Genomic DNA, 26,128 nt, shown 5'->3' with positions numbered 1-26,128 from the left:
GCTATTCAGGACAATGAGAGAAGGAGCAATTAGTTCCATCACTGAGAGCTACGTCACTGAAACAGATGACATTCTCATTCAATGACGTCTTCAACTAAAAAGCCCAAGAATCTGCCTTCCTTAGAAGGTCCAGCAGCAAATCAGACACCAGTAATAAATGGTCCTTCCACTCCTTTAGGTATGATGTTTCTGTGCATGGCAATGATGCATGCTGATACGTAGCTGAGATTCATAACTTTTTGTAAAGCCTACAATAGGCAATCGCTGCAATGATAAGGTCTATAGTTACAGAGCTGGTCAGCAATTGTGGGATTGTATCCAACTTGAAAACTAACCTTTCTACGTACGAAAAGGTGGGAAGAAAGTTTCTGCTGAACATTATATTGCTGGTCTATTATTACAGCAACATTACAGTTGAATTTTAGGATATTATAAACAAGCTATAGGGAAGTGGGGATTGGCCATTAGAAATAGGAACAACACTAGGCCACTGGGCCCCTCCAGCCCTATTCCACTATTCAATAGAATCACAACTTATATAACATTCCTCATGTCTACTTTCCGACATTTTCTCTGTAGCCAACCATCCAACTATTGATTAAGAATCTATCTACTTCAGCTTTTAATACTCACAAGGACTCTATCCCCACAGTTCTCTGTGGCAAGGAGTTCCAAAAAGTCATAACCACTGAAAGAATAAATTGCTTCTTATCTCAAATTTTAATATGGCATCTCTTTATTCTAATACCATGCCCTGTGATCCTAGACTCTCCCATGAGAGGAAATATCTCCTCAGCATTTACCCTGTCAAGTCCATGTTGATATCTTTCTAAAAACTGTATCCCTCTTGCAACTTGCCTTTCCACTTTTTGTTCAGCCATCTGAAAATTTGGATAAAGTACATTCACTTCCTTCCTCCGAGTCATTGATATATATTGCAAAGCAGCACTGATCCCTGTGGAACTCCAGTGGTCATATGTTACCAGCCTGAAGAAGAACCCCTTGTCCCTACTCGCTGTTTCCTGTCCATTAGCCAATTCTCTTTGCACACCAATGTACTATCTTTAACACCAAGAGCTCTTATGATTTTGCTGCTGTGTGTGTCCTTTGCCATCTCTATCGTTTGGAGAAAAGAGCAAGAGGTAATAAAATCCACATGGATCAACTGGGCAATTCCTCACTGAATACGGAGATCTTTAATTTTAGGTTGAGTCTTTTTGTTAGACACCTAAACCATTTCCATCCCAGGTGAATAAGGTCTAGCCAACTCAGAGCAATGAAAACTCCAGTCAGCTGGATGATTTTTGTACAATGCCTGCTCATCAAAGGAGTTGAATGTCAAGATTTACTGCAAGAAGTAATAGAAACATCTGTGACATCTAGCAAACCTGGAACATGCCTGACAGAATTACTTAATAAAAATGCTTTGCAAATTTGCACGAAAACAAATAACTATTTGTGGGATTTGACAAATTTCAAATATCTTTGCATCAGGAAATGAATCAAAATGAGAGACCATTTGGTTAGGCAAGAGTCAATGTAATTTTCCAACAAACGGCTAGTCTTTCAAGACATTAACAGAAGACCATAAAAGTTTCTCTTTGTCCTGGCTCAACCACAATCATGAACAAAGGGATAATTAGTTCATTGCTTTGTGGAATGGTGCTGTGAGCAAATTGGTTGCTGCATTGCCTAATGTGACAACATTATGAATGTACTTGATTAGCTTTGAAGTGCTCTACAATGTCCTGAGGTTAAAAAAGGCTCTAGAAAAGTACAAGTTCTTTCCTTCTATGGACCTAGTCAGAATTGTTGCAGAATGAAAGCAGAATGGGAAACTATATATTCAGAATATAATTTATTGTGTAATAATTTCTTCTCCCATTTCAAACAATTTCAGCCATAAATCACTTACTCTGATACACATTATGGAGTACTAATGTTTCATAATGTGAACCAAATCATGATTGACGGAACACAAATATTAAAACGGCTAGGTTTATGACAAACGTACAAGTCATTTTAAATTGCTGTTATCAAAACCACATGCTACAATAGATGGGGCCCCTCAGTATAAAATTGAACCAAAAGGGGACACTTCATTCCAGACATTCCTAAGAGACCATAATTGAATTGCAGAATCACATTGGGATGTATCTGCAAATTTTATGGATGAAATGGGATGAAAGAAATGTTCATTGTTAAGAGATGCGGGGCATAGCTGTGATTTACTCATGTATTAATTTCAAGCAAGGCAGAAGAATGTTAAGATAAATGTAGATTCAAATGCCCCTGCTTTGTGCTTGATTATGCTTTCAGTCCTGAAGATTTAGTGCAGATCATAAGCCATTGTTCAAAAGGATGGAGCAATGGATATTCAAATGCATTAAAAGCCTTATTTGGATCAATGGAGATGTTCAAGTAGGAATGCCAGCTGAGCCAAAGCTCCAACAAGGTGCAGTGTTTCAGGATCACACTGGGAAGAAGTGAAGAATATCTTTCTTGAACAATGATATGGGCAAAGATGTTTTTGCGTGGATGTCACACACCTCACAGCTCAAAACACTTTGCACTTCTAGCGGGCTTTCCTTTCCTATTCTGTGTTCACAGAGTCATGCTGGCACACGCAGAGTTCAATCAACCAATCACGTCAATGTTGGCTCTCGCTACAGCAAACCCATTCACCTACTCTGTTTGCATAGCCCCGCAGATATAATTCTCTCAAGTGCTGATCCAAGTGCCTTTTGAAATCTTTCATTATCACCACCTCTGTAAACAGGTTTCAAACCATTACCACTTTACCCTAATGCCCGGACACTATACCTCTTTCCCTGTACTGAGAAGAATAGCTTCATCTTCTAGAACCTAGCCTTGTTCCTAAAATCCCACACCCCTGGAGTCATTGCAGTAAATCTTCATACCCTAGTTGAGGCTACAAGAACACAGCCACTATTGGCAAGGTCAGCTCCCAATCCAGAGTGAATAATCAGTGGTTTGGATGGCAAGCCAGCCTAATGGGCAGCATGTCTCTTTGCAGAGGCCTAGATTATGCAGTGGATGATGAATGAGCATGTTGCATTGGATTTGGCAGTTTAGCTGATTAAGATGGCTGGCACAGTGAAGACTGGCCTGTAAAAGTCCTTTTACAGCATTGCAAATCAATGTGGAATGAAGAATGTTGGAAGGTATTACCAGGAAGTCTTGTATAGCTTGCAAACTTTTTACTCTCAGGATCAATCAACTGTGATTCTGTTAGGGTTAAGCATCTGAGCCCACTGAAATGGTATAGCTGCAGTTCAGAATTCTATCTTGCCCAAACGTACGGTCATAGTGTCTTACTCCATTGGTTAACAAAAATATCACGATTCTCTTTGACAGATGCATTTACCACATACCTGAAGAGGATCAAGGTGTTTGCCACATATGGTCTTCAAAGACAATCCTTTAGCACAGGCAACATGGCATTCCATTTGCACAATGTTACCTACAGTGCAGTTTACGGTTGCATGGATCACTGACAACGTTTCACACTGCTCTTGACCATAGGAACACCGCACACAACTGTAACAAAGATGGGCTGTCACAGTAAAACACTTCTTTTAACAGCTCTGCTTCTGTGTGACACATTCAATGCGAGATGAAACTTGATGAATTAACATCACAAGAGACAAAGGAAGTACGTTTGGTTTGCGGATTTGGAGGGCTAGTGAGAGCAAAGCGATGAGCATTACTCTGCCGCTGGCCTTAAAAAAATTCTAATCCAAAGGTTAAATCGAAATCTTGTGCTAAGCTTTGCACTGACTATAGGGGTACGCTGGAATCTCTGTTGATTGATTCAGCATCTTTCCTTTATTGAAGCTGCCAAAAAATAGGGTGAATTTAGTGAACTCTATCACTGTGCGTCGAAACAAATTGAGTCTGTTGGAATGGATAGTTATCAGTAATAAAGTCTGGGTTTTACTGTTCATATCTAGGTTTAAATCCAACCCATGCTGAGGGGGTGACAGTTTCCTTTACCCAAGAGGTCCAGGCCTCCACATTAACAACTGAGTGAGCAGGTGCCACAGAAAAATACTAACTATGTTTGACAAATTTTGACTGGTGTAAGAAAGGAGAAACTATCATACAACTTGGGAGTTCTCCGGGTACCTCCTGCAGCAAGGTATTGAGCATTCACCTCCATCCAACACTAGGCCGAAATTAAAGGCACATAATGCTTTCAAAAGGTGTCATGTGCTGGCCACTCCTTGACTTGTGGATGATTGAAAGGGGCTCAACTGTAAATATTTCAATCTAGGAGTATAAAAGTACCTGTTCTTGTGCTTCCTGTATCCCTCTCGGTCGACACAGTTGGACAAGGCAATGGAATTGAAAAGCCTGTACGTCCGCAGAGCTATCCCAGAGACAGCTATGAGTGGTGAGGACAGGTTCAGCAGCATCGATGTTGTCTTATAGAAGGGGAAGTTGTGATTGTATGTGACATTTATGATCAGTGGGTTCCGCTGGCAGTTCAGTTCACGAGTACCTGCAATTCAAAAACACAACTTGTATTAAACAACTTGAGTGAATAAAAACTTACGGCGCTTACGTCACCTCATCATGTTTGATGAGAAAGAATTTTTCAGAAAATGTTAGGTTTGGCTCAACTGTAATCAAAATCAGATTCAAGTGTACACATTCAATTATTCCGAATCAACTCGTTGATGACTGAGTGTTTCTATCATCTGTTATCTTTGATACCATCATTAACAGTGTAAGCTACTCTCCTCTCTCGGGGGTTGACTTTCAGTCAGAGTGAACCTACAATTCATTTTCAGAGACCAACAAAATTCTGTAAATGTTGGAATTCTGAAATAAAAACAGAAAATGCCAGTAAAACTCGACAGGTCTGGTAATGTGTGGAGACAGAAGCAGAGTTGATATTGAGTCCAGTGGCTTTTCTTTGGCTGTGAACAAGAGACATTGGACTCAAAGTGTTGACTCTGTTTCTGTCTCTACAGAAGCTACCAGACCCAGTGAGTTTCTCTAGTGCTTTCTCCTCCAATTTCAAAGACCATACATTACCTGCTACCTGCCATATGAATTTTACCTACACGTTAGCTTTCCAGGTGAGCCTTGAATATTGTGCTTGCCTGCACCTATGAGAAAGGGGCACTCTCCAGTAAGCAGATGCACCAGGCATGAGACTGGGTCTATAGATATCTGTAAATAACCATTAACGTAACTCTGATATAAAATCAGTTTTCGGGATGATGATTAAGACATTTGACATTGATTCTAGATCGTCTCCCATTTGTTGCTTTCTCCACGGGTCACTTGATCAAGACAGCGTAAGTTACCAGGTCTTACGTTTTTGCCAACTCAACTCTGCACCTGACTTATGGGAAATGCTCAGAAACTCAGTTACTAGCGCATTCCTTCACATTTGCACTCATTCCTGCAGCAGACTGACAACAGAGCTCAGGACAGTACTGACATACTGTATGATAACCAATGTGGACAAAAATACTGGGTGGAAAGACACCAATTGGAATCGATGACACACATCTCTGGCCAGAGCTTAGACCTGATAAACAGCTGAAAGTAAAAAAGAACTGAACTATAACTAATACATGGTCATATCAACAAGTTCCCAGCATACTTGAAGAAAATGTATACCTCTCAAAGTTATCTTAGATTCTGAACAACTCTAACAGTGATGCCACGAGGATAGTTACTGTTTCTAATTACTCTTTTCATTTTTTTTTGGGAATTGTTAGTCAGAAACTGGATGCAAAAAAATCTTTTCTCCTGTCCTTGTTTGTGAGGGTTTGATTGATCCACGCTTATGGACAGTGGTTTATTGCCATCTTCTGCAGGGCAGCTAATCAGGACAGTCTCCTGCTCTTTACTGCCTGGATCAGACATACTGGAGCAATTCGCAGATTAATTATCAAACAGTATGGCCAAATTACAAATGCATTTTCCAATGACAACAAGTCCTGGTGTAGGACTTGAACCTTGAGATTTTGGTCCAGAGGTAGGGAGGTCACCCACTGCACCACATAACCTCTGGAAGAAGCAAATAAATTGCACAAAATATAACAGATCCTGTCCATCTTTGCCAACACTACAGCAAGTAAGACAAGGTGTTTAACTTCCTGTTCCTAGTCAGGGATGCTCGATACAGAAAGCAGTTGAGGGCAAAATATTGAATGCTTTCAAGGAGGAGTTAGAAGTAATTCTTAGGGCTAAAGGGATCAAGGTAGGTTTATGGGGAGAAAGGTGGATGATCAGCCATGATCACACTGAATGGTGCAGCAGTTTAAGGGTCTGAATAGTCTACTCCTGCTCCTATTTTTGATGCTTCTCCATTTCTTTGTAAGTTGCTTTAGCCTTGGCTCAGTGGTAACTGTCTTGCTTTTAGTTAGAAGATCTCCAGAGATTTGAGCCCAGATCTAGGCTGATCATTCGCTGCCAGGCCCAAGATGTGCATTGCTGCCTTTCTGATGGAATGTTTTATTGAGTTCTCAGTTTCCCAATTAGATGGATGGAAAAGAAGTCATAACATTAATCAAACAAGCTGGAGCATTCTCCAAATGTGTAATTTTTATCCCTCAACTTGGTTATTCACCTCACCATTTTCTGTGGGATCTTGCTGTGTACAGATTGGCCACTATGCTTTCTCGGCATTTCAACAGCAGTTACACTTTCTAAAATACTCACTGTGAATCAGCTGTGGTCATGCAAGGTGCCATATAAGTGCAAATTATTTCTTTCCCACTAACACCACCACCCAAGCCAGGAGTTGAATTTAGGCCTCTCCTGGTCTGCAGGCTATAGTTGCACACCAGCCAAAGCATCTGTCAAGTGTGCCTTAAGGGAGCTGGAACTTATTTTTAAACTCGTACTTTTGCAGCCCTTTTGTTGCCAGTTATGTGATTGAATGAATTTAGCAATGGATTTCTGAACGCTGCATGAATGTTCTAAAGTAGCTCCAACAATAGATCACTGACAGCATAAATCGTTGGTCCTCCATAAACTGCTGCAATAAGACACACGTGTTCCATGAGTTGCCTTCATACCTGAAGGAGCATGAACATTCAACCATTCCACTTTAACAACATCTTTCCTTGTGGCTACACAAATTGAACAGAGGAGGATAAACCTTAATAATTGAAAACTATGTTGAATTGCCTTGGTGAAGCCTCACCATCTGAATGATCAGGGATGGCCCACACTACATTCCATCCACAATAATAGTTTAGCCTTCTTTAGCTGTTTGGCTCTTTGGAAAATAGGACAGTACAACACTGGCTTAGGCTCATGATGTTGAATTCCAAAAAACTACTTGATGAAGGATGATACTGGAGCCGGTCTTTGCTCTGACTTATAATTATTTGCAGAACATTACAGTTTAAGCACATGTCTTCTAAGTCAACCATGCCAGAGTTTCGATAGGTGTCTTTTTTTTAAAAACATGTTGTAACACACTTCTATGGCCATCATATGTGAGGCAAGACATGACCCCAGACTTTCTGGCTCATTGCATCTGAAGATTCTTAAAATGAATGTTATTTTAATTTTTTAAAAAATCAACACATTCAGACTCACTTGTCCGCTCCACATTCCCCTCCAACCCCACCACACCCGGCACCTTCCCCTGCAACCACAGGAAGTGCTACACTTGCCCCCACACCTCCTCCCTCACCCCTATCCCAGGCCCCAAGATGACTTTCCACCTTAAGCAGATGTTCACCTGCACATCTGCCAATGTGGTATACTGTATCCATTGTACCCGGTGTGGCTTCCACTACATTGGGGAAACCAAGCGGAGGCTTGGGGACCGCTTTGCAGACCGGTTCACAATAAACAACTGCACCTTCCAGTCGTGTACCATTTTAACTCCCCCTCCCAATCCTCAGACAACATGTCCATCATGGGCCTCCTGCAGTGCCACAATGATGCCACCCGAAGGTTGCAGGAACAGCAACTCATAATCAGCTTGGGAACCCTGCAGCCCAATGGTATCAATGTGGACTTCACAAGCTTCAAAATCTCCCCTTCCCCCACGGCATCACAAAGCCAGCCCAGCTCGTCCCCTCCACCCACTGCATCCCAAAACCAGCCCAGCCTGTCTCTGCTTCCCTAACCTGTTCTTCCTCTCACCCATCCCTTCTTCCCAGCTCGAGCCGCACCTCCATTTCCTACCTACTAACCTCATCCCGTCTCCTTGACCTGTCCATCTTCCCGGACTGACCTATCCCCTCGCTACCTCCCCACCTATACTCTCCTCTCCACCTATCTTCTTTTTTTCCATGTTCAGTCCGCCTCCCCCTCTCTCCCTATTTATTCCAGTTCCCTCTCCCCATCACCCTCTCTGATGAAGGGTCTAGGCCCGAAACATCAGCTTTTGTGCTCCTGAGATGCTGCTTGGCCTGCTGTGTTCATCCAGCTTCACGCTTTGTTATCTTGGATTCTCCAGCATCTGCAGTTCCCATTATCAGTGATAACAGCGTCAAGGCTTAGGTTAGCTACAGAAAATAAAAAGGCACGTATTTCAGTAAAATCACTTAACCGCAGGCCAATCTCAGGAGGTGAGAAAACAGCAGGCCTATTTAATTGGAACACAGGCAAAACAAGAAGAAAACATCAGAATATCTCTTAAAGAAATTGTTTGGGTAGAGACGGATCTGCTCGAGGCTGGAATGGAACTTTCAGTAGGAGGGAGAGGATCAGTAATCATGGTTGCCACAAGCAATATGATTAAAGAGATGAAAATGTTGTTCAACAGCTGATGTGGGAGATGTGGGTCCGAACTTGTGGGACATTACCACCAGGGAAATGGGAGCAGTCCCATCAAGACAGTTGACACCTGAATCGTGCTGGGCTCAGTGTTCTTGTGAACTGCATAAATAGGGACATTGAGAATGTTTTAAACTAAATAGTGAGGGCAAGGGATCAAATGTTACAAGAGTAAAGACAAGGTGACAGAGGAATACAGTGAACTGGGAAATGACAGCCAGAGAATAATGAGATGTGACAGAAAGAAACTCTTGGAATAACAACGTGACAGAAAGAAACTCTTGGAATAACCAACAACCTACACCGGATGTTACAAAGAAAACAAAAAGCTAAAACTAAAGGCTCCATTTCTGAACATGTGTAGAATTCTTGAACAAATGGACATAGCATATTGATTAGATCGTCATTATGTAGATGTGGCTGCAGGATGGCAAATATTGGATCCTGAATATTGAGACTGACTGACTGATTGATAGACTGATATACTGTCACATGTACTGAAGTAGAGTAAAAAACTTTGGTTACATACAGTGCAGGCAGATCATTGTAAGCCAGGCTGTACAGATCAAAAAGACTTAGACAGAGGCATACAGGTTACATTGCACAGGGTGTGCATTAGGTGAGATCAGTGTAAGCAGGATCAGCATTATTTGAGGCTGGAGAGTCCATTCATCAATCTAATAACAGCCAGCAAGAATCTGTTCCTGAATCTGCCGGTACATGTCTTCAGGCTTTTGTATCTTCTGCCTAACAGAAGACGTTGGAGGAGAGCATTACTGGATTAGGAGGCTTTGATGATGTTGGCTGCCTTTCCGCACCAGCAAGGCATACAAGTGAAGCCCATGGATGGAAGGTTGGCTTCTGTAATTGTCTGGGCTGTGCAAATCACCTTCTGTAGTTTCTTATGAGCCTGGGCAGAGCAGTTGCCGTACCAGGCCATTATACCCAGACAGTATGCTTTCAATGGCGGATCTGCAGAAGTTGGTGAGGGTCCTTATGGACCTGTCAAATTTCCTGAGCTGCCTGAGGAAGAACAGACATGGCTGTGCCTTCAGGGGTATCATACATTCAAGAAGAATAGAAAACTAGGTAAAAATGGAGGGGTAGGACTGTTAATCAAAGTGGAAGTCATTCAATAGTTAGAAATGTGTTGTTTAGGAGGGTCAGAATTGGTTTGTGTGCAGATAAAGAATAGGAAGGGAAAGGAATAATTAGAGGTGTCAGTCAACAGGCCTCTAACAGCAACCAAAAATGTGGAAGAAAGTTTACAAGCAGAAATATTGCGTATTTGTGTTAAATAGATGGCAAAAATCATGGGTGACTTCAATCTACATACAAACGGGGAAAATTAGATTGATCAAAGCAGCCTGAATGAGGAGCTCATAGAGTACTTTTCAGATAGTATCTTACAGTAGCTCTTTCTGGAACTAACCAGTGCATGGGTTATATTATTGTGGAATGGGATCGGATTAATTATTTATCTCTGAGTAAAGGCAGCAGCCTACCTAACTCATAGTAACCATAATAGTAGCCACAACATGATTGAATTTTAATCTAGTCTGAAAGGGAGAGATTGGACATTAGACTAGTATTAGCGGGCAACTATGTTGACTTGAAAACTAAATTGGCTGATGTGAATCAGTATGCTAGGCAAGGGGACAGATCATTAGAAACACGCAATTCAAGCAGATATTTCAGAAAACTCAGAATAAATATATTCCTCTGGGGAAAAAACCTCTGAAGGGAGGACACCTGTGGTTAACAAAAACATAGGGAAAAAGCAGATTTCTGCACAAAGATGAGAGGCACGAAAGATAACTGGTCTGTAGAGAATGCATGGCTATGAATGATGAAAGGGCTAATGAAGAGAATGAAATTACAGTGTGAGATTAATCTAGCTAGGAACATTACAAGCAGATAGCAAATGTTTAAAAAGGAAAGAAGTAAGTAAAATATGTGCTAGTCCTCAAGAGAATGAAAATTGAGAGGTAATAGTAGACAATAAAAATAATGGATGAAATGAACAAATATTTTGCTTCCATCTTCAATACAGGGAATATAAACAAAATCCAGTATTAGGTACAAATCAGGAGGTGGAAAGGAGTAGAGCATCCTGGTGAATTATAAGCATCTAGAAGGTAGTACTGAGCAACCCAGCTATTCACAATATATATTAAAGATTTGAATGAGGGAACAAAATGTTACATCTCCAAGTCTGCAGATACTCCCACATTTGGTAGGAGGGTGAACTATGACGAGGATGCAGAGATCCTTCAGCATGACCTGGGCAGGTTGGCTGAGTGGGCAAATCAATGGCTGATGCAGTATAATTTGGATAAATGTCAGGTTATTCACTTTGGAAGCAAAAACAAGAAGGCAGATTACTACTCGAATGGCTGTAAATTGGGAGAGAGGAGTGTGTAACAGGACCTGGGTGTCCTTGTGCACCAGTTGCTGAAGGTAAGTATGTAGGTGCAGCAGGCGGTAAAGACAGCAAATGGTATGATGGCCTTCATTGCAAGAGGTTTCGAATATAGGAGCAGGAATGTGTTGCTGCAATTATACAGGGCCTTGGTGAGACCACACCTGGAATATTGTATGTAGTTTTGGTCTCCTTTTCTGAGGAAGACGCTCTTGCTCTCGAGGGAGTGCAGCAAAGGTTTATCAGGCTGATTCCAGGGAAAGCAGGTTTGAAGTGTGAGGAGAGATTGACTAGGTTAAGATTGTTTTTGCTACAGTTCGGACAAATTGGGCGGCAGGGGGTTCTCATTGATGCTTATAAAATTCTAACAGGACTGGACAGTGTAGATGCAGGGGGGTGGTTACCAATGGTGGGTGTGTCTAGAACCAGGGATCACAGTCTGAGCATTCAGGGTAGACCACTTAGGATGGAGATGAGGAGACATTTCTTCACCCAAAGAGTGGTGAGCCTGTGGAATTCATTACCGCAGGAAGTAGTTGATGCCAAAACATTGAATGCATTCAAGAGGCTGCCAGACATAGCACTTGGGGCGAATGGGAGCAAAGGTTATGGGGCAAAAGCAGGATTAGGTTATTGAGCTGGATAATCAACCACGATCACGATGAATGATGGACAGGCTCAAAGGGACAAATGGCCTCCTCCTTATCTTCTATGTTTCTAATTTCTTATGTAACTAATGAAGCTGAAGCTGAAGCTGACCACTCTCCGGGTCCAGATAGACTTTATCCACAGCCTTATAACAGATGATTAATGAAATAGAAGATGTGCTGGTGTTTTATTTTCCAAAATTTTCTTGAATCACGAAAAGTTTCAGATGAATGAAGGGTAGCAATTCTCTATTCGAGGAGGGAGGTAGGCAGAAAATAAGAAACAATATGCCAGATCACTTGACGTCTGTCGTAGGGACGGTATTGGAATTAATTATTAAAGAGATGATAGCTGCATTCGTAGAAAGAAACTCAAAACATTTGGGAAAAGTCATCATGGTTACACTAAAGAGAAATCATCTTTCACATAATTATTGGAGTTCTTTGAAATAATAAAAGCACAGTGAATTAGTGGGAACCTGTAGCCATAGCTTGGATTGCTAGAAGGCATTTGATAAGGTCCACATAGTTTATAAAGGAAAATCAACGTTCACAGCATAGGGGAATATATTAGCATAGATAGAAGATTGGCCCGTTAGCTGAAAACAAGGGTGTATGTACAACTGATAATTTGTCCAATTGGCAGGATGTGAAAAATGGAGTCCCACAGGGCTTTGTGCTTTGGCCTCAATATCTTAAGACAAGGGGAATGAAGGGATGGTAGCTAAATGTATAGGCAACACAAAGATAGGTAGAAAGTATGTTACGAAGAATACATAAGGAGTTGCAGATGAGTACAGGTTGAGTAAGTGAGTGAGTGAGTGATTAAAATATCTAGTATCTAGAGCATAATGTTGCAAAATGTGAAATTGTTCACTTTGGCAGGAAGAGTCAAAAAGCAGAGTCATATCTGAATGGACAATAACTGTGGAATTCCAAGTTGCAGAAAGATCTTGGTTTTTCCAGTGGATAGGTCACAAAATGTTACTACTAAGATGCAGTACAGAATCAAGAAGCTAATGGGTTGCTGTGCTCTATTATGAAAGGAATTGAACATAAAAGAAGCTATGCTTCAGTCATGCAGAGCTTTGATGAGACCACACTTCAATTACTGTGTGCAGTATTGGTCTCCTCACTTAAGTAAGCATTTAAATGCACTGAAGGCAGATCAGAGGGCCGGTCTCCTAGATTAATAAAGCAAAAAAAAAACTGTAGATGCTACAAATGTAAAACAAAACTGAAAATGCTACAGAAACTCATCATGTCTCACAGTTTTTGTGGAAACAGAAAACAGTCAACATTTCAAGTCCAGCATCGCTTCTTCAGATCAAAGGAGCACTGAAAAATTACAGGAAGTACCTCTACAATTTTTTCTTTCGCTTGCCTCATTTTTTCGAAAGAAGGATCACTGGTCTCGAAATATTAACTGTTTCTCTCTCCACAGACGCTGCCAGATCTGAGTTTCTCCAGAAATTTCTGCTTTTGTTAACTAGATTGAAACCTAGAATGAGTGGATTGTTTTATGAGGAATGGTTGGACAGTCTGGAGTTGTTTTCTTTCATGTTTGTAACAATGAGGGATGTTTTGATTGACATAGGTAAGATCCAAAATGGTCTTGTTAAACTTGATACGGAAAAGACATTTCCTCTTGTGGGTCAGTCCTGGCCAAGGGGTTGCTGTTTTAAAATGATCAATCACCTTTTTAGTTCAGAGATGAGAATATTTTCTCCCCTCAGAGGGTTGTATGATTTTGGAACACTCAACCTTAGAAGACTGCAGACATGGGATCATTAAATATTTTTAAAGCAGAGATTGACAGGTTTTGGTTTGGCAAGGGAATCAAAGGTTTTTTGGGACGAGCTGGGAAGGAAGAATTCAAGACAAAAACAGATCAGTCATGGTCTTACTGAATGTGGATTGAATTTTATTGAAGTGAGAGCTAGACTGAAAGCAGAAAGATCAGAAAGGAAGTGAAAGAAGAAATAAGAGAGGCAAAGAGGGTTTGAGAAGAAATAGGAATTTAACATTAAAAGGAAATCCAAGTCTTCTGCAGGTGTATAGATGGCAAGAGGGCATGAGAAGGAGGAATGGGGCCAAATAAGGATGAAGAAAGGGATTTGCACATGAAAAGCAAAGGGTATACTCAACATATTACATGAGTGTTTTGTTAACTGATTTTAACAAAGGACAAAGATGTGACTGAATTTATGGTGACAAAGGTAGTGCTGGAAACATTAGATGGGTTAATATCTGATACAGAGAGGATTTTTAGGAAGGCTCCTTTAATTTGATAAGACACCACTGTTGGATGTGATGCACCTGAAAATAATAAGGCGCGTAAGAGAAAAATTTGCAGAGGCACTGACTCTAATTCCCCAGTGCTTCTCAGATACAGAGAGGTGCCAGAGCATTGTTACACTCCTGTTCAAGAAAGGGTGCAACGATAAATCCAGCAACTACAGCCAGTCATTTATCTTCGTAGTGGAAAAGGTTCTAGAGGCAATAATCCACAGTAAATTTAACACTCAATTTGATCAGGGTGAATTCATTGAAGAAAGCAAGCAAGGATTTGTTAAAGTCAAAACTAAAGGCTAAAATGCTGACAATGTGGCAGAGAAGGCTCATTTAATATAAAACGTTAACCCTTCTGTTTCTCTCTCTACAAATGCTGCCTAATCTGTCCAGTTTCTCCAGCACTTTCTATTTTTATTTCAGATGATTCCATGTATGGAGAAACTGTCTAATGAGGAAAGGTTGAGTAAATGCAGCCATTTAAATAATTTTCTGATTTTCTGCCAAAATATATGACCATACATTGTTGAGAAATGTACGGTAGTACATTCTATAATATACTCTATATGCGAAATGCTTGCCCATTCACTTAACTAGTCATTCTATTATTGGAGGCTCTTGTTGCCTCCTCACAGCTTCCTTCCTTAATTAGCTCCACACGGTCAGCAACTTACAATACAGTCAATCCCTTCATCTAAGTCATTAATAAAGACTGTGAATAGTTAAGACCCCAGCACTGATCCCTAAGACTATGCAACAGTTGCAATTTACCCTTCTGAAAATGGCCCATTTATTTTAATTTTATGTTAAACTGTTAGTTAACAGTCTTCTTTCCAAGCTGATATATCAACAAAGCTTTTATCTTACATAAACAACTTTTACCAAATACAGATTAGAAATCTAAGTACACTACATTTATTGGCTCCTCTTTATCAACTCTGCTTGTTACATCTTCAGAGATCTCTTATACATACGGCAAACATGAGTTCATTTTCACAAATCCATGCTGTCTCTACCAAACTGCATTATGACTTTCCAAGAGTCCTGTTACTACCTGTTTAACAATGCATCCCAGCATCTCCCCAATGGTACACATCAGGCCAACTGGCCTGTAGTTTCCCCCTTATTGTCTTCCTTCATTCTCAAGCTGCGGTGTTAGTTTTACAGTTTTCCAATCCACTAGGACCTTTCGAAACTCTAGGGAATCATGCACAAAGGAATGTACAGCCCTTAGAGCTGATGCTGCTCATCAGATCCAGTTCTTATCAAGCTAAACTTCTATTAGTTTTTCCTTTATTTTTACCCTGTGATAGTGATTGCTTTAAGCTCCTTCTTAATTTCTTTCCTTGTGATATGATACTATTCTTTGGATTTCTTTGTGCTTTGTACTGTGCCATGGTATCAATCTTTAATTAATGTTCACAGTTGATGCAGTGCCATGTTATCAGTAAATATAATGCATGTTACCATTCTAAGCACCATTTAGCATTGATATCATGATACTGGGCCACAAACACACAAGTTAAACACTGATATCATGATCATCATTTAAACATAGCTTATGTCTTTGGATTCATCAGAATTTCGGCCCCAGTATGGTTGGGGCGAAGACTGTTCCAACATTTCAGCTCCCACTTTCCTTGCTACTGGTGCCAGGATCCTGTGAATCAAAACCATACTGCCACAACACACATTTGACTCTGATTCTATCTACCCTGCACTTATTGCTCAACGCCCAGGTTGCAATCCAGAAATTACTACAATTGTAATCCAGCTTTTTGTTTTAATGAAGCCACTAATTGTGTCCTACATTTGTTGTCATGACATACAAAGACACTGAGTCAACTAGAAATTAATAATAAACCATTAACACACTAATGCTATTACATAGTGGCACCTGATAATAGCATTTAAATCTCAATGTTACCAACAATTATATCAAATCATGCCATTGCAATGTCAACAATCATCATATAAACACTGATAGGATGGTACTGCACCACACAAAAGTGACATTTAAACAATTATATAATGCTGCTGTAACATTAACGCATATCATTTGTATGCTGATACTGTATTACTGTAGAATTTATAAAATATGGTCAGAAAAGGATAAACAGCAATGCACCATCTATAAATAATATTTAACCACTGATGTCAATTCAGTCTACTATTAATAATTAATGTTTGAACACAGATAACATTGCATCACGCTCTTTCGAAACACAACTTAAACACTTAATCAATGGCATTCTACTAATGAAGAATCTATAAGACTGGTACTATGGCACAGACCATTCATAATCAATATGTACACAGGACACTGAGCACTTTGCCATCAATGTACATTTAAATGCTGATAAATGTTGATCAATGAACAATATTTAAACAACAATGAGATGGCACCTTTCTATCATTAGACAACAATTAAACAATCATGTCTTAGTACTGAACCATCAATGAATACTATTTGAACACTTGACACTTCCAGAAATAACATTTACTTCATGGGCAGACATATTCTACATGCTAACTTTCTCATCAAGGCAAGAGATCAACCCTGGTTTAATGAAGTTTACAGAAGGGGTAAGCCAAAAGCACCTCCTAATGGTATAGCTAAAAATGAGGTGTGAATACATACAGCAAAAACAGCAGGCTATTGAGACGGCTAAGTAACCTCAAAGCCAAAGGATCAAATCTCAACTAAAGGCAAAATACTGCATATGCTGGAAATCTGGAATCAATGCAGAGAATGTAGGAGAAACTCAGATGTAAAAAAGAGTCATGCCAGACTGTTTCTCTCTCCACTGATGCTACCAGACCTGCTGAGTTTCAGGAGAAGGGTCCACAAATATCCCCATTCTTAATGATAGGGGAGCACAGTAAATCAGTGCAAAAGATAAAGCTGAAATATTTGTGACCACCTCCATCCAGAAGTGCCAAGTGCTTGATTCATCTCAGTCATCTTCTGAGGCTTACCAGCATGGCAGCTATGGAGCCTCCGCCAATTCCATTCTCTTAACATGATATCATGAAATGGCATTTAGATAGGCTGGCCCTGACAATGTCACTGCAACAGTATTAAGGTTTTATGCCTCAGAAATAGGCACGACTCTATCAAGCTGTTCCAGAACAGTTACAATACGAGCAATTGGCTAACAAAGTGGAAAACTACCCAGATATGTCCAATTCACAAAAGAATAGGAAAAATCCAATTTAGCCAATTACCACCCTGTCACCTTCTTTACCATCTGCAAAGTGATAAACTGTATTACTTAGACAGCAATAGCCTGTTAATTTATGGTCAGTTTCAGTTCTACCAGGGCCACTCAACTCCTGACATCAAATCAACTTTGATTCAAACATGACCAGATGAGCCAAACATTAGGTTAGAGCAACTGCCCTTGATATCAAGGCAGCATTTGACTATTGTGGCATCAAGGAGCCTGAGCAAAGCTGGTGTCAATATAAACTAGGGTGGGGGGGCAAGGGGAGGGAGGGGGAAGGGATATCTGTACCACGTGATCATACTAAGCACAAAGGTTGTGGTCACTGGAGGTCAGTCATCTCAGCTTGAGGACATCTCTGCAGGAGTTCCTCAGTAGAGTGTACTTGACCCAACCATCTTCAGCTGTTGTTTTGATGACCTTCCATCCATCATAAGGTCCGAATTGAAAATTCACTGATGGTGACACAATATTCAGTTCACCTGCTCAGATACAATAGCAGTCTGTGTCGATGTGCAGCAAGACCTGGGCAGCATAGACCTATGAACTGATAAATTGGTAACACTCACACTACACAAGAACCAGGCAATAATCACCTGATAGCAGAGAGCCTACCTCTCACTGACATTAAATAGCATTACCATTGCTGAATCCTCCACCACCAACATGCTGAGAGTTACTGCTGACTAGAAACTGAACTATGAATGATATGGCTACAAGAGCAAGTCAGAGGTTAGCAAGTAACTCTCCTCCTGACACCCCAAAACCTAACCCACCATCTACAAGACACAAAGTCAGGGGTGTAACAGAATATTTCCCCACTTTCCTGGATGGATGCAGTTCCAAAAACACTCAAGAAGCTTGTCAGCATCCAAGACAAAGCAGCCCGCTTGACTGGCACCATATTTATCACCAACACGTTTCATTCATGATTCACATTCATCACATTCACGCTTTCCACCACTCATGCACAGAGGCAGTAGATATTATTACATACAACAGACACTGCAGCAACTCACCAAAACTCCTTCGATAACAGCTTTAAAACCCATGACCTGTACTACTTAAAAGGATAGGGCGGAAGCTTCATAGAAACACCACCACTTGCAAGTTGCCTCTAATGCACACCATCCAAACTTGGAACTAGAATTTTCCTCTTTGACATTTGTTGGGTCAAAACTGTGGAATTCTCCTCCCAGCAGCTTTGAAGGTCTACCCAGATGTACTGTCATGGTTAAAGGCAGCAACTCACTACCACTTCTTAAGAACAATTAGAGACGGGCAACAAACGTCAGCCTTTCCAGTGATATTCACATTTCTTGAAATATTACATAAAACTTCTATAACCAAAAATTAAACCCTAATAATATGCAAGTAAAAAAGTTATAAATATCACTAAAATACACACACCATGGCACTACAGAACATTTATATACTGATAAAAATGGCAATGCTCCATCTATATTCGAGTTACCACACACTGCACCACCTATAACCAACACATAAACACTGACACCATAGCACTGTGCAATTTATAACAATATGATCAGACTGCACCATTGAAAAACAACAATACAACATGGATCAAACATACAGAATGCTGAAGAAACTCAGCTGGTCTGGCAGCATCTGTGGAGAGAGAAACACAGGTAACTTGTCGAGTCCAGTATGACTCTTCTTTGGTTCTGAAGTGAAGTCATACCAGATTTGAAATGTTAATTCAATTTTACTCTCTCCATAGACACTGCCAAAACTGTTTAGTTTCTTCAGCATTATCTGTGTACGTTTCAGATTTTCAGCATCTGCACTGTCTTGCCTTTATTACAAAATGGATATAATGGTACTATATTATTCCATCTATAAACAACTATTAAACATTGATACACTGGCACAGTATCATCAATAAATATCATGACACAGTTCGATCTAATAAATATCCTTTAAACATTGACACTGTGGATGAAATCTTCCAAAGCTCAGAATGACGTTGGCTGTGTTTAGAAATTTGGTCGAATCATGGAAGATGTCAAGTGAGGCCTTGCTTGATAGCAAAACTGACAAATTGAAATTTCAACAAGTCCTGGATGTCAAAGAGTAATTCTTGTTTGTTCATGGCAAAAGAGCTAGTAAAGGGGATATCACTCCTGAACAATCTCATTATTACCCAATCTTGCCTCAGCAATATGCAAGCTTCTGTTCACCCACCTGCCAGATGGAAACTAGATGCCAAGAGTTCATGACTTGAAAGTCGAAGCTGATACCTGATGACTCCAGCTCACCACTTACCCTACGAATCCCCATCTTGGACACATAGCGCCAACCTCTCGGGAAACGCTCAACCATGTGCACCCCACACCTATGGACATTGGGATCCAACAAATATCCAAACTCCATGCACCATCAGGGCACATCTCCGAGCCCTGCTGCACCTGTAATGTTGCACTTTGAAGCGAGCTAGCACCTTTCATTTCAATGTTTCCGCAAGGAGACTTTGCTCTAGGGACCTAGCTCAATGTGTGCAGCAGGTTGCATCTCAGAGTTGGTCACTAGCTCTCTTAGCACACATTCACTTTGCATCTGCTTCGATGCATCCCGTCTCAGCTTGCCCTGCCGTACTTTGCTGTCCTGGCCAGACCTCAAAGGCAAACATCACTTCTATTTTGAATTGCCTTTTAGCACAGACACAAAGCCAGGAAGCTTCTCACAGTTAATTTGATTTGATTTATTATTGTCACATGTACCTAGGTACAGGGAAAAGTTTTGTTTTATCTGCAGTACAGGCAGATCACACCATACAAAGATTATACGGTAATTCAACAGAGTGAAGAATAAGATTTCAGCTGCAAATAAGGTGTACAAAAAGTAAGATCAACATTGGATTTGAAATTTAACAGACCCATTCAGAAGTCTAATAACAGCGGGGAAGAAACTGTCCTTGAATCTGCTGGTATTCGTGTTTAAGCTTTGGTATCTTCTGGCCGCTGGAAGAGGTTGGAAGAGATTATAACCATTGTGCGAGGGGTCTTTGATGATATTGGCTGCCTTTCAGAGGCAGTGAGAAGTGTAGATGGAATCAATAGATGGAAGGATGGCTTGTCTGATGGTATGGGCTGTGGTCACAACTCTCTATAGTTTCTTACGGTTGCCATACCAAGCCATGAAGCATCCAGATAGAATGCTTTCCACGGTAGTTCTATCAAAAGTCCTTATGGACATGCCAGTGTCACCACTCATCAGTCAAGGGCATTGATTGTGTTGCCATTTGGCACACTACTATGTCAATCTTACACCTGCAGCACATGTCAACAGCCTGTGCAGCAAACCCAGCTCATGGATATCAAACAAACTGCTGTGTCTCAAACACAGAGAGAAGTGGTGGTTAAGGAGAGGGTCTGCGGGTGATGATGCAGGGGCTTGCACATGGTCAGCTGACCTTATGGTCAGGGGCTCCACTTTGCCATTGTTCGGACAATGCAGAGGTCAATCCAGCAGGCCAAGGGATGCTTTGAACTCATATGACTGGCTCCTTCCAAGGAATCTCTGAGGACCCATGTAGGATATCTCAAAGTCATAGGCTGAAAAAAGAACTGCATTTCATTCAGGGGTCTTGTGATGCAGTGGTGGTGTTCCTACCTCTGAGCTAGGAGAGCTGGGTTCAAATCTCACCTGCTCCAGAGGTGTGTAAAAACATCTCTGAACATGTTGATTTAATTAAAAGATCGAGAACTAAATCTTTCCCCAGTGAGGTGTTGGCTTCTGGACAAAAACGAGTACAGAAACTGATATTTGTACTACATTGTAGGATACTACAATAAACGCCTTGTAAATCTCTGAAAGTCTATTGCTGCCTTTTTGACATCTGGATATCAGTGTGTTTAACAGTCTACAGTACAAGTTCCCAATTGAATACACTTTTGACAACGTTGCTTTTATTTCACATGGTAAAATGTCTTCAAATTTGACATGGTGCACCACGAATCTTTCAACTTGTCTCCAGATAAAAATCTACAAACACATTACATCACAGTGTCAACAAACAACAACTGCAACCATGGTAGTGTTTCATCAATTTATAAGTAATAATATCATGGGCTGAGAACCATCCATAAACATGTAGACATGACGCAATGCCACAGTCCCACATAAAAAGCAGTCAATATTCCAACCCCGGCACTGTAGCATCAATAATTAATAAATGGATATTGATACCATGTGTTACGGTTTATAACAGATGGAAAACTAACACCATAAGACTAGGTATCATCTATCATGATAAAAACATTAATATACACTGCTATGATACTCCATAAAATATAATCTGTGATAATGTACCACACTCATACTGTGATACTATCTCTAATGCCCCATTAATGAACAAGAAACACGCATTCAAGTATGTATCCATCCACAAACAACATATTGACTCTGATCACTCATGCCACTGTTTATCTTACTTAAATACTGGCATTTACCCACAGTCACTTGCAAACACATTTAAGTACTGATACCAGAAATAGTACGAACTGCTGATGCTGAAGTCTGAGATAGCAAGGTGCCGAGCTGGATGAACACAACAGGCCAGGCAGCAGCAGAGGAGCAGGAAAGCTGATGTTAGGGTCCAGACCCGAAACGTCAGCTTTCCTGCTCCTCTGATACTGCCTAGCCTGCTGTGTTCATCCAGCTCGACACCTTGATATCTAAGTACTGATGCCACTATATTTCAAAAATTAAGTGATAACACACCACCTATCATATGCAAAAAACATATAAACACTGATGAAATAACAGTCAGTATTTAAACGCCTATATTGTGACACTGCATCATCAATCACCAAGATTTAAACACTGAGACAGAGAAACTGTACCATCAACACTCAATTGCAAGTGTGACACAGCATCATCAATAATAAATACTTAAACTCTGACCATAAGGTCAGCTGACCATGTGCAAGCCCCTGCAGTGACATCATATCATGAATAATCAATGTTAAATTATTGATACAGTAACAAGGGACAATCAAATATTTAAACACTGATACTGAGGCACTGCACCACCAATAAACAATATTTCAACAATGATCCTGTGACACTGCCACAAGTAGAATCAACATTTAAGCATTAAAACTGTGACACTGCATTTACAATAATCAATATTTAAAGGCTGACAATGTGAAAGTGCACCATCAATAATCAATAATTAAACACTGGTGCTGTGACATTACACAATTAACAATCAATACTCTAAAAAGGGATACTGCGACAGTACACAATTGACAGTAACTATTTAAACACTGACATTAAGATATTGCAGTATCAATAATTACTATTTAACTAACTGATAATGTGACAATACACCACCTGTAAGCAATTTTAAGCAATGATACATTATACTGCACTATCAATAATCAATGCTGACACTGTGACACAATAATCAATACTTACACATGAATACTTTGACTTCAGTAATTAGTATTTAAACACTGATACTGTGACACTGCATCATCAACACTCAATATTTAATCATTGATGTTTTGATTATGCACCATCAATAATCAATTATTAATCACTGATACTGTGACTTATACACATATCAATATTTAATAATTGTGTAGTATCGCGGCAGCAATCAACTGCCAAGATGGTAAAACTAAACCTGTGGCAATGCACCAACATTTATCAATATTTAAAAACTTATACAGTGACACTGCACCATCAATAATTAAGGGAAAAACAGTGCTGATTTAAATATCACTGAGATACTGCTACACCAAAGAACAGACTTTAACTATTGATACTCTGACTTCCCACCATTGATAATCGATATTTAAACACTGATACCGTGGCACTGTATCATCTATGATCAAAATTCAAACAATGATGCTGAGACATTGCACCATCAATAAGCATTACTTAAACATTAATACTATGACACTGCAATTTCGACATTGATACTACATCAACTGATCAATAATCAATATTTAAAAGCTGATATATGAAATTGCAACATCAAAATTAATATTTAAACATCAATACTGCAACACTGCACCTATCAATTCTTAAAATAGCAATGTTGTGACTCTGACAATCAATAATGAATATCTAAACATGAAACCAAGACACTGCCCGATCAATAATTAATTACATTTAACCACTGATAATGTGTCAATGCACCATCAATAATCAATATTTAACCATGGTTACAGTAATGTCACACCATCAATACCCACTAATAGCCACTCACATTGTGACACTGCACTCCCAATGATCAATACTTAACCACTGATACTGACGTAGTGCTCCATCACTAATCAATATATAAACATTGATACTGTGACATTACACCACCAGCAATCAATATTTCAACAATGATACTGCGATATTGCAACGTCAATAATCAATCTTGAATAATTACTGTGACTGCAACATCAAGACTCGAAATGTAAACACATACTGTGACACTGCATCATCAAAAGTCAATATTTAAACATGGATAGTGTGACATTGCACCAACAATAATCAGTACTTTTCCCAGGGTGGAGGTAGCTATTACAAGGGAGCATTGTTTTAAAGTGAGTGGAGATAGATATAGGGGATACAACGGCGGTAGGTTCTTTACGCAGAGAGTGATTGGGGCATGGGATGCGTTGCCGGAGAGGGTAGTGGAGACGGCCTCATTAGGGGCATTTAAGTGGCTATTAGATAGGCATATGGATGATAGTATAAGATAGGGGTGGAGGTTAGATAGACCTTAGGGTTAGGGTTGAAGTTTGGCACAACATCGTGGGCAGAAGGGCCTGAACTGTGTTGTATTGTTCTATGTTCTAAACTCTGATACTGTGACACTGCATCATTAGTAGACACTATTTAATTTCTGAATTCTGGAACTCCACACAATCAATGACCAATATTTTAAAAAGGGACAGTGTGACACTACACAATCAACAATCAATATTTAAACACTGATACTGGGAGACTGCACCATCAGTAATTTTTCTAACCACTGATAATGTGACCACATGTCATCAATAATCAATACTTAATTATTGCATTGTAATGCAGTAGCAATCAATAGTCAAGGTGGAAAACCTAAAACTGAGACAGTGCACCAACATTTATCAATATTTAAACGCTTAAACAGGAACCCTGCACCATTAATAATCAAGATTTAAATAGCATACCCTGTACAATAAATAATCAATGTTTAAACAATATTGATTTAAATATCACTAATTCTGTACGATCATAAAACAAAATTTAAATAATGATACACTGTCACTACACTGTCAATAAATTGGAATATAAACTCTGATACTGTGCCACTATAACATCCTTGATCAACATTTAAACACTGGCATTGCACCAGTGTAACATCAGTAACATTTGAGCCAAAAGAATTTAAACATCACTGCGATGTTGTTTAAATTCTGATACTGCGACACTGCACCATCAATAATCAATATTTAAACACTGATACCGTACCAGTAATGATCAATATTTTGACACTGATACTACAACACTGCACCATCAATAATCCATATTTGTAAACTGACGCTGTGACACTGCACCTAAAATCAACATTTAAAAATTGATAATCACACTGCGCCATCAATAAGCAATATTTGCACTCTTATCATGACAATGCACCGTAAATAGTTAACACTTGAAAAGGAAAACTCTGACAGAACTATTAATACTCAATAGTTAAACATTAATACTGCCATACTGCAAGATCAATAATCAACAATAAAAAAGCGATACTGTGGCACTACACCTAAAATAGTCAATATTTAAATACTGGTATGAACAAAGCACCACCAAGAGTCAATATCTATACATCTATACATTGATGCTGTGACATTATACCCAGGTAGTGTCATACAATACAATCTATCATCAACATTTAACCACAGCTACTATGAATAACCGATATTTAAACACTGATACCATGCCAGTGCATCATCAATAATGAATTATTAGTACTTTAGAGTCAGAGATATACAGCACGGAAAAAGACCCTTCATTCCAACTTGTCCATGCCAAATAGATATCCTAAGTTAATCCAGTCTCATTTGCCAGCATTTGGCCCATATCCCTCTAAACCCTTTCTATTCATGCGCTCATCCAGATGCCTTTTCAATGTTGTAATTGTACCAGCCTCTGGCAGTTCACCTCTGGCAGTTCATACCCGCACCACTCTGTGTGAAAAAAATTACCCCTGAGGTCCCTTTTAAATTTTTCTCTTCTTCTGCATGTTCAATAATCAATATTTTAAATCTGATGCTGTGATCCTGCAGCTAAAAAGAAATATATATCACCATTGATACTGCGTCATCAGTAATCAATATTTAAACACTGATGCTGTGAAATGACATAATTTATAATCAATATTTTAAAACTGATACAGCAACAAAGCACCATCAATAATTAATATTTAAACACCAATACTGTGACAAGCATCATCAATAAGCACCATTTAAATACTGATATTATGACACTGTATAATTCTTCATTAATATTTAAACACAGACACTGTGACATCACATCATTATTAATCAACATTTAGTCACTGATACTGTGACAGTGCAGCATCAATAAGTAATACTTAAACTCTGATAAATGACACTGCACTATCAATAACCAATATTTAAAGTCTGATACTGTTAATGTGCACCATCAACAATTAAAATGTTTGTAGTGAAACAAGGACATTATTATTGATTAAAAAGGACTATTCTTTGGTAATGTGGCACAGTGGT

The 26,128-nt window shown here is 39.6% G+C and overlaps 1 protein-coding gene across 2 annotated transcripts in view; it reads right to left on the bottom strand.

Annotated features, from left to right (window-relative positions):
• The window catches only part of pappa2 (pappalysin 2), a 525,171-nt gene that overhangs the window by 322,648 nt on the left and 176,395 nt on the right, over positions 1 to 26,128 (bottom strand). For both annotated transcript variants that reach the window (XM_059647765.1, XM_059647766.1), the window contains exons 13-14: positions 4,312 to 4,525; positions 3,396 to 3,561 (exon numbers count right to left, since the gene is read on the bottom strand). In XM_059647765.1, the coding sequence (XP_059503748.1) occupies positions 3,396 to 3,561; positions 4,312 to 4,525 (380 nt within the window). The remainder of the gene's footprint in view (positions 1 to 3,395; positions 3,562 to 4,311; positions 4,526 to 26,128) is intronic.

Source organism: Stegostoma tigrinum, chromosome 8 (assembly GCF_030684315.1).
Source record: "Stegostoma tigrinum isolate sSteTig4 chromosome 8, sSteTig4.hap1, whole genome shotgun sequence".
In the NCBI taxonomy this organism is placed as follows: Eukaryota; Metazoa; Chordata; class Chondrichthyes; order Orectolobiformes; family Stegostomatidae; genus Stegostoma; species Stegostoma tigrinum.
Note: the sequence above shows the minus strand (reverse complement) of the source record. Positions and strands in the feature narration are given on the sequence as shown.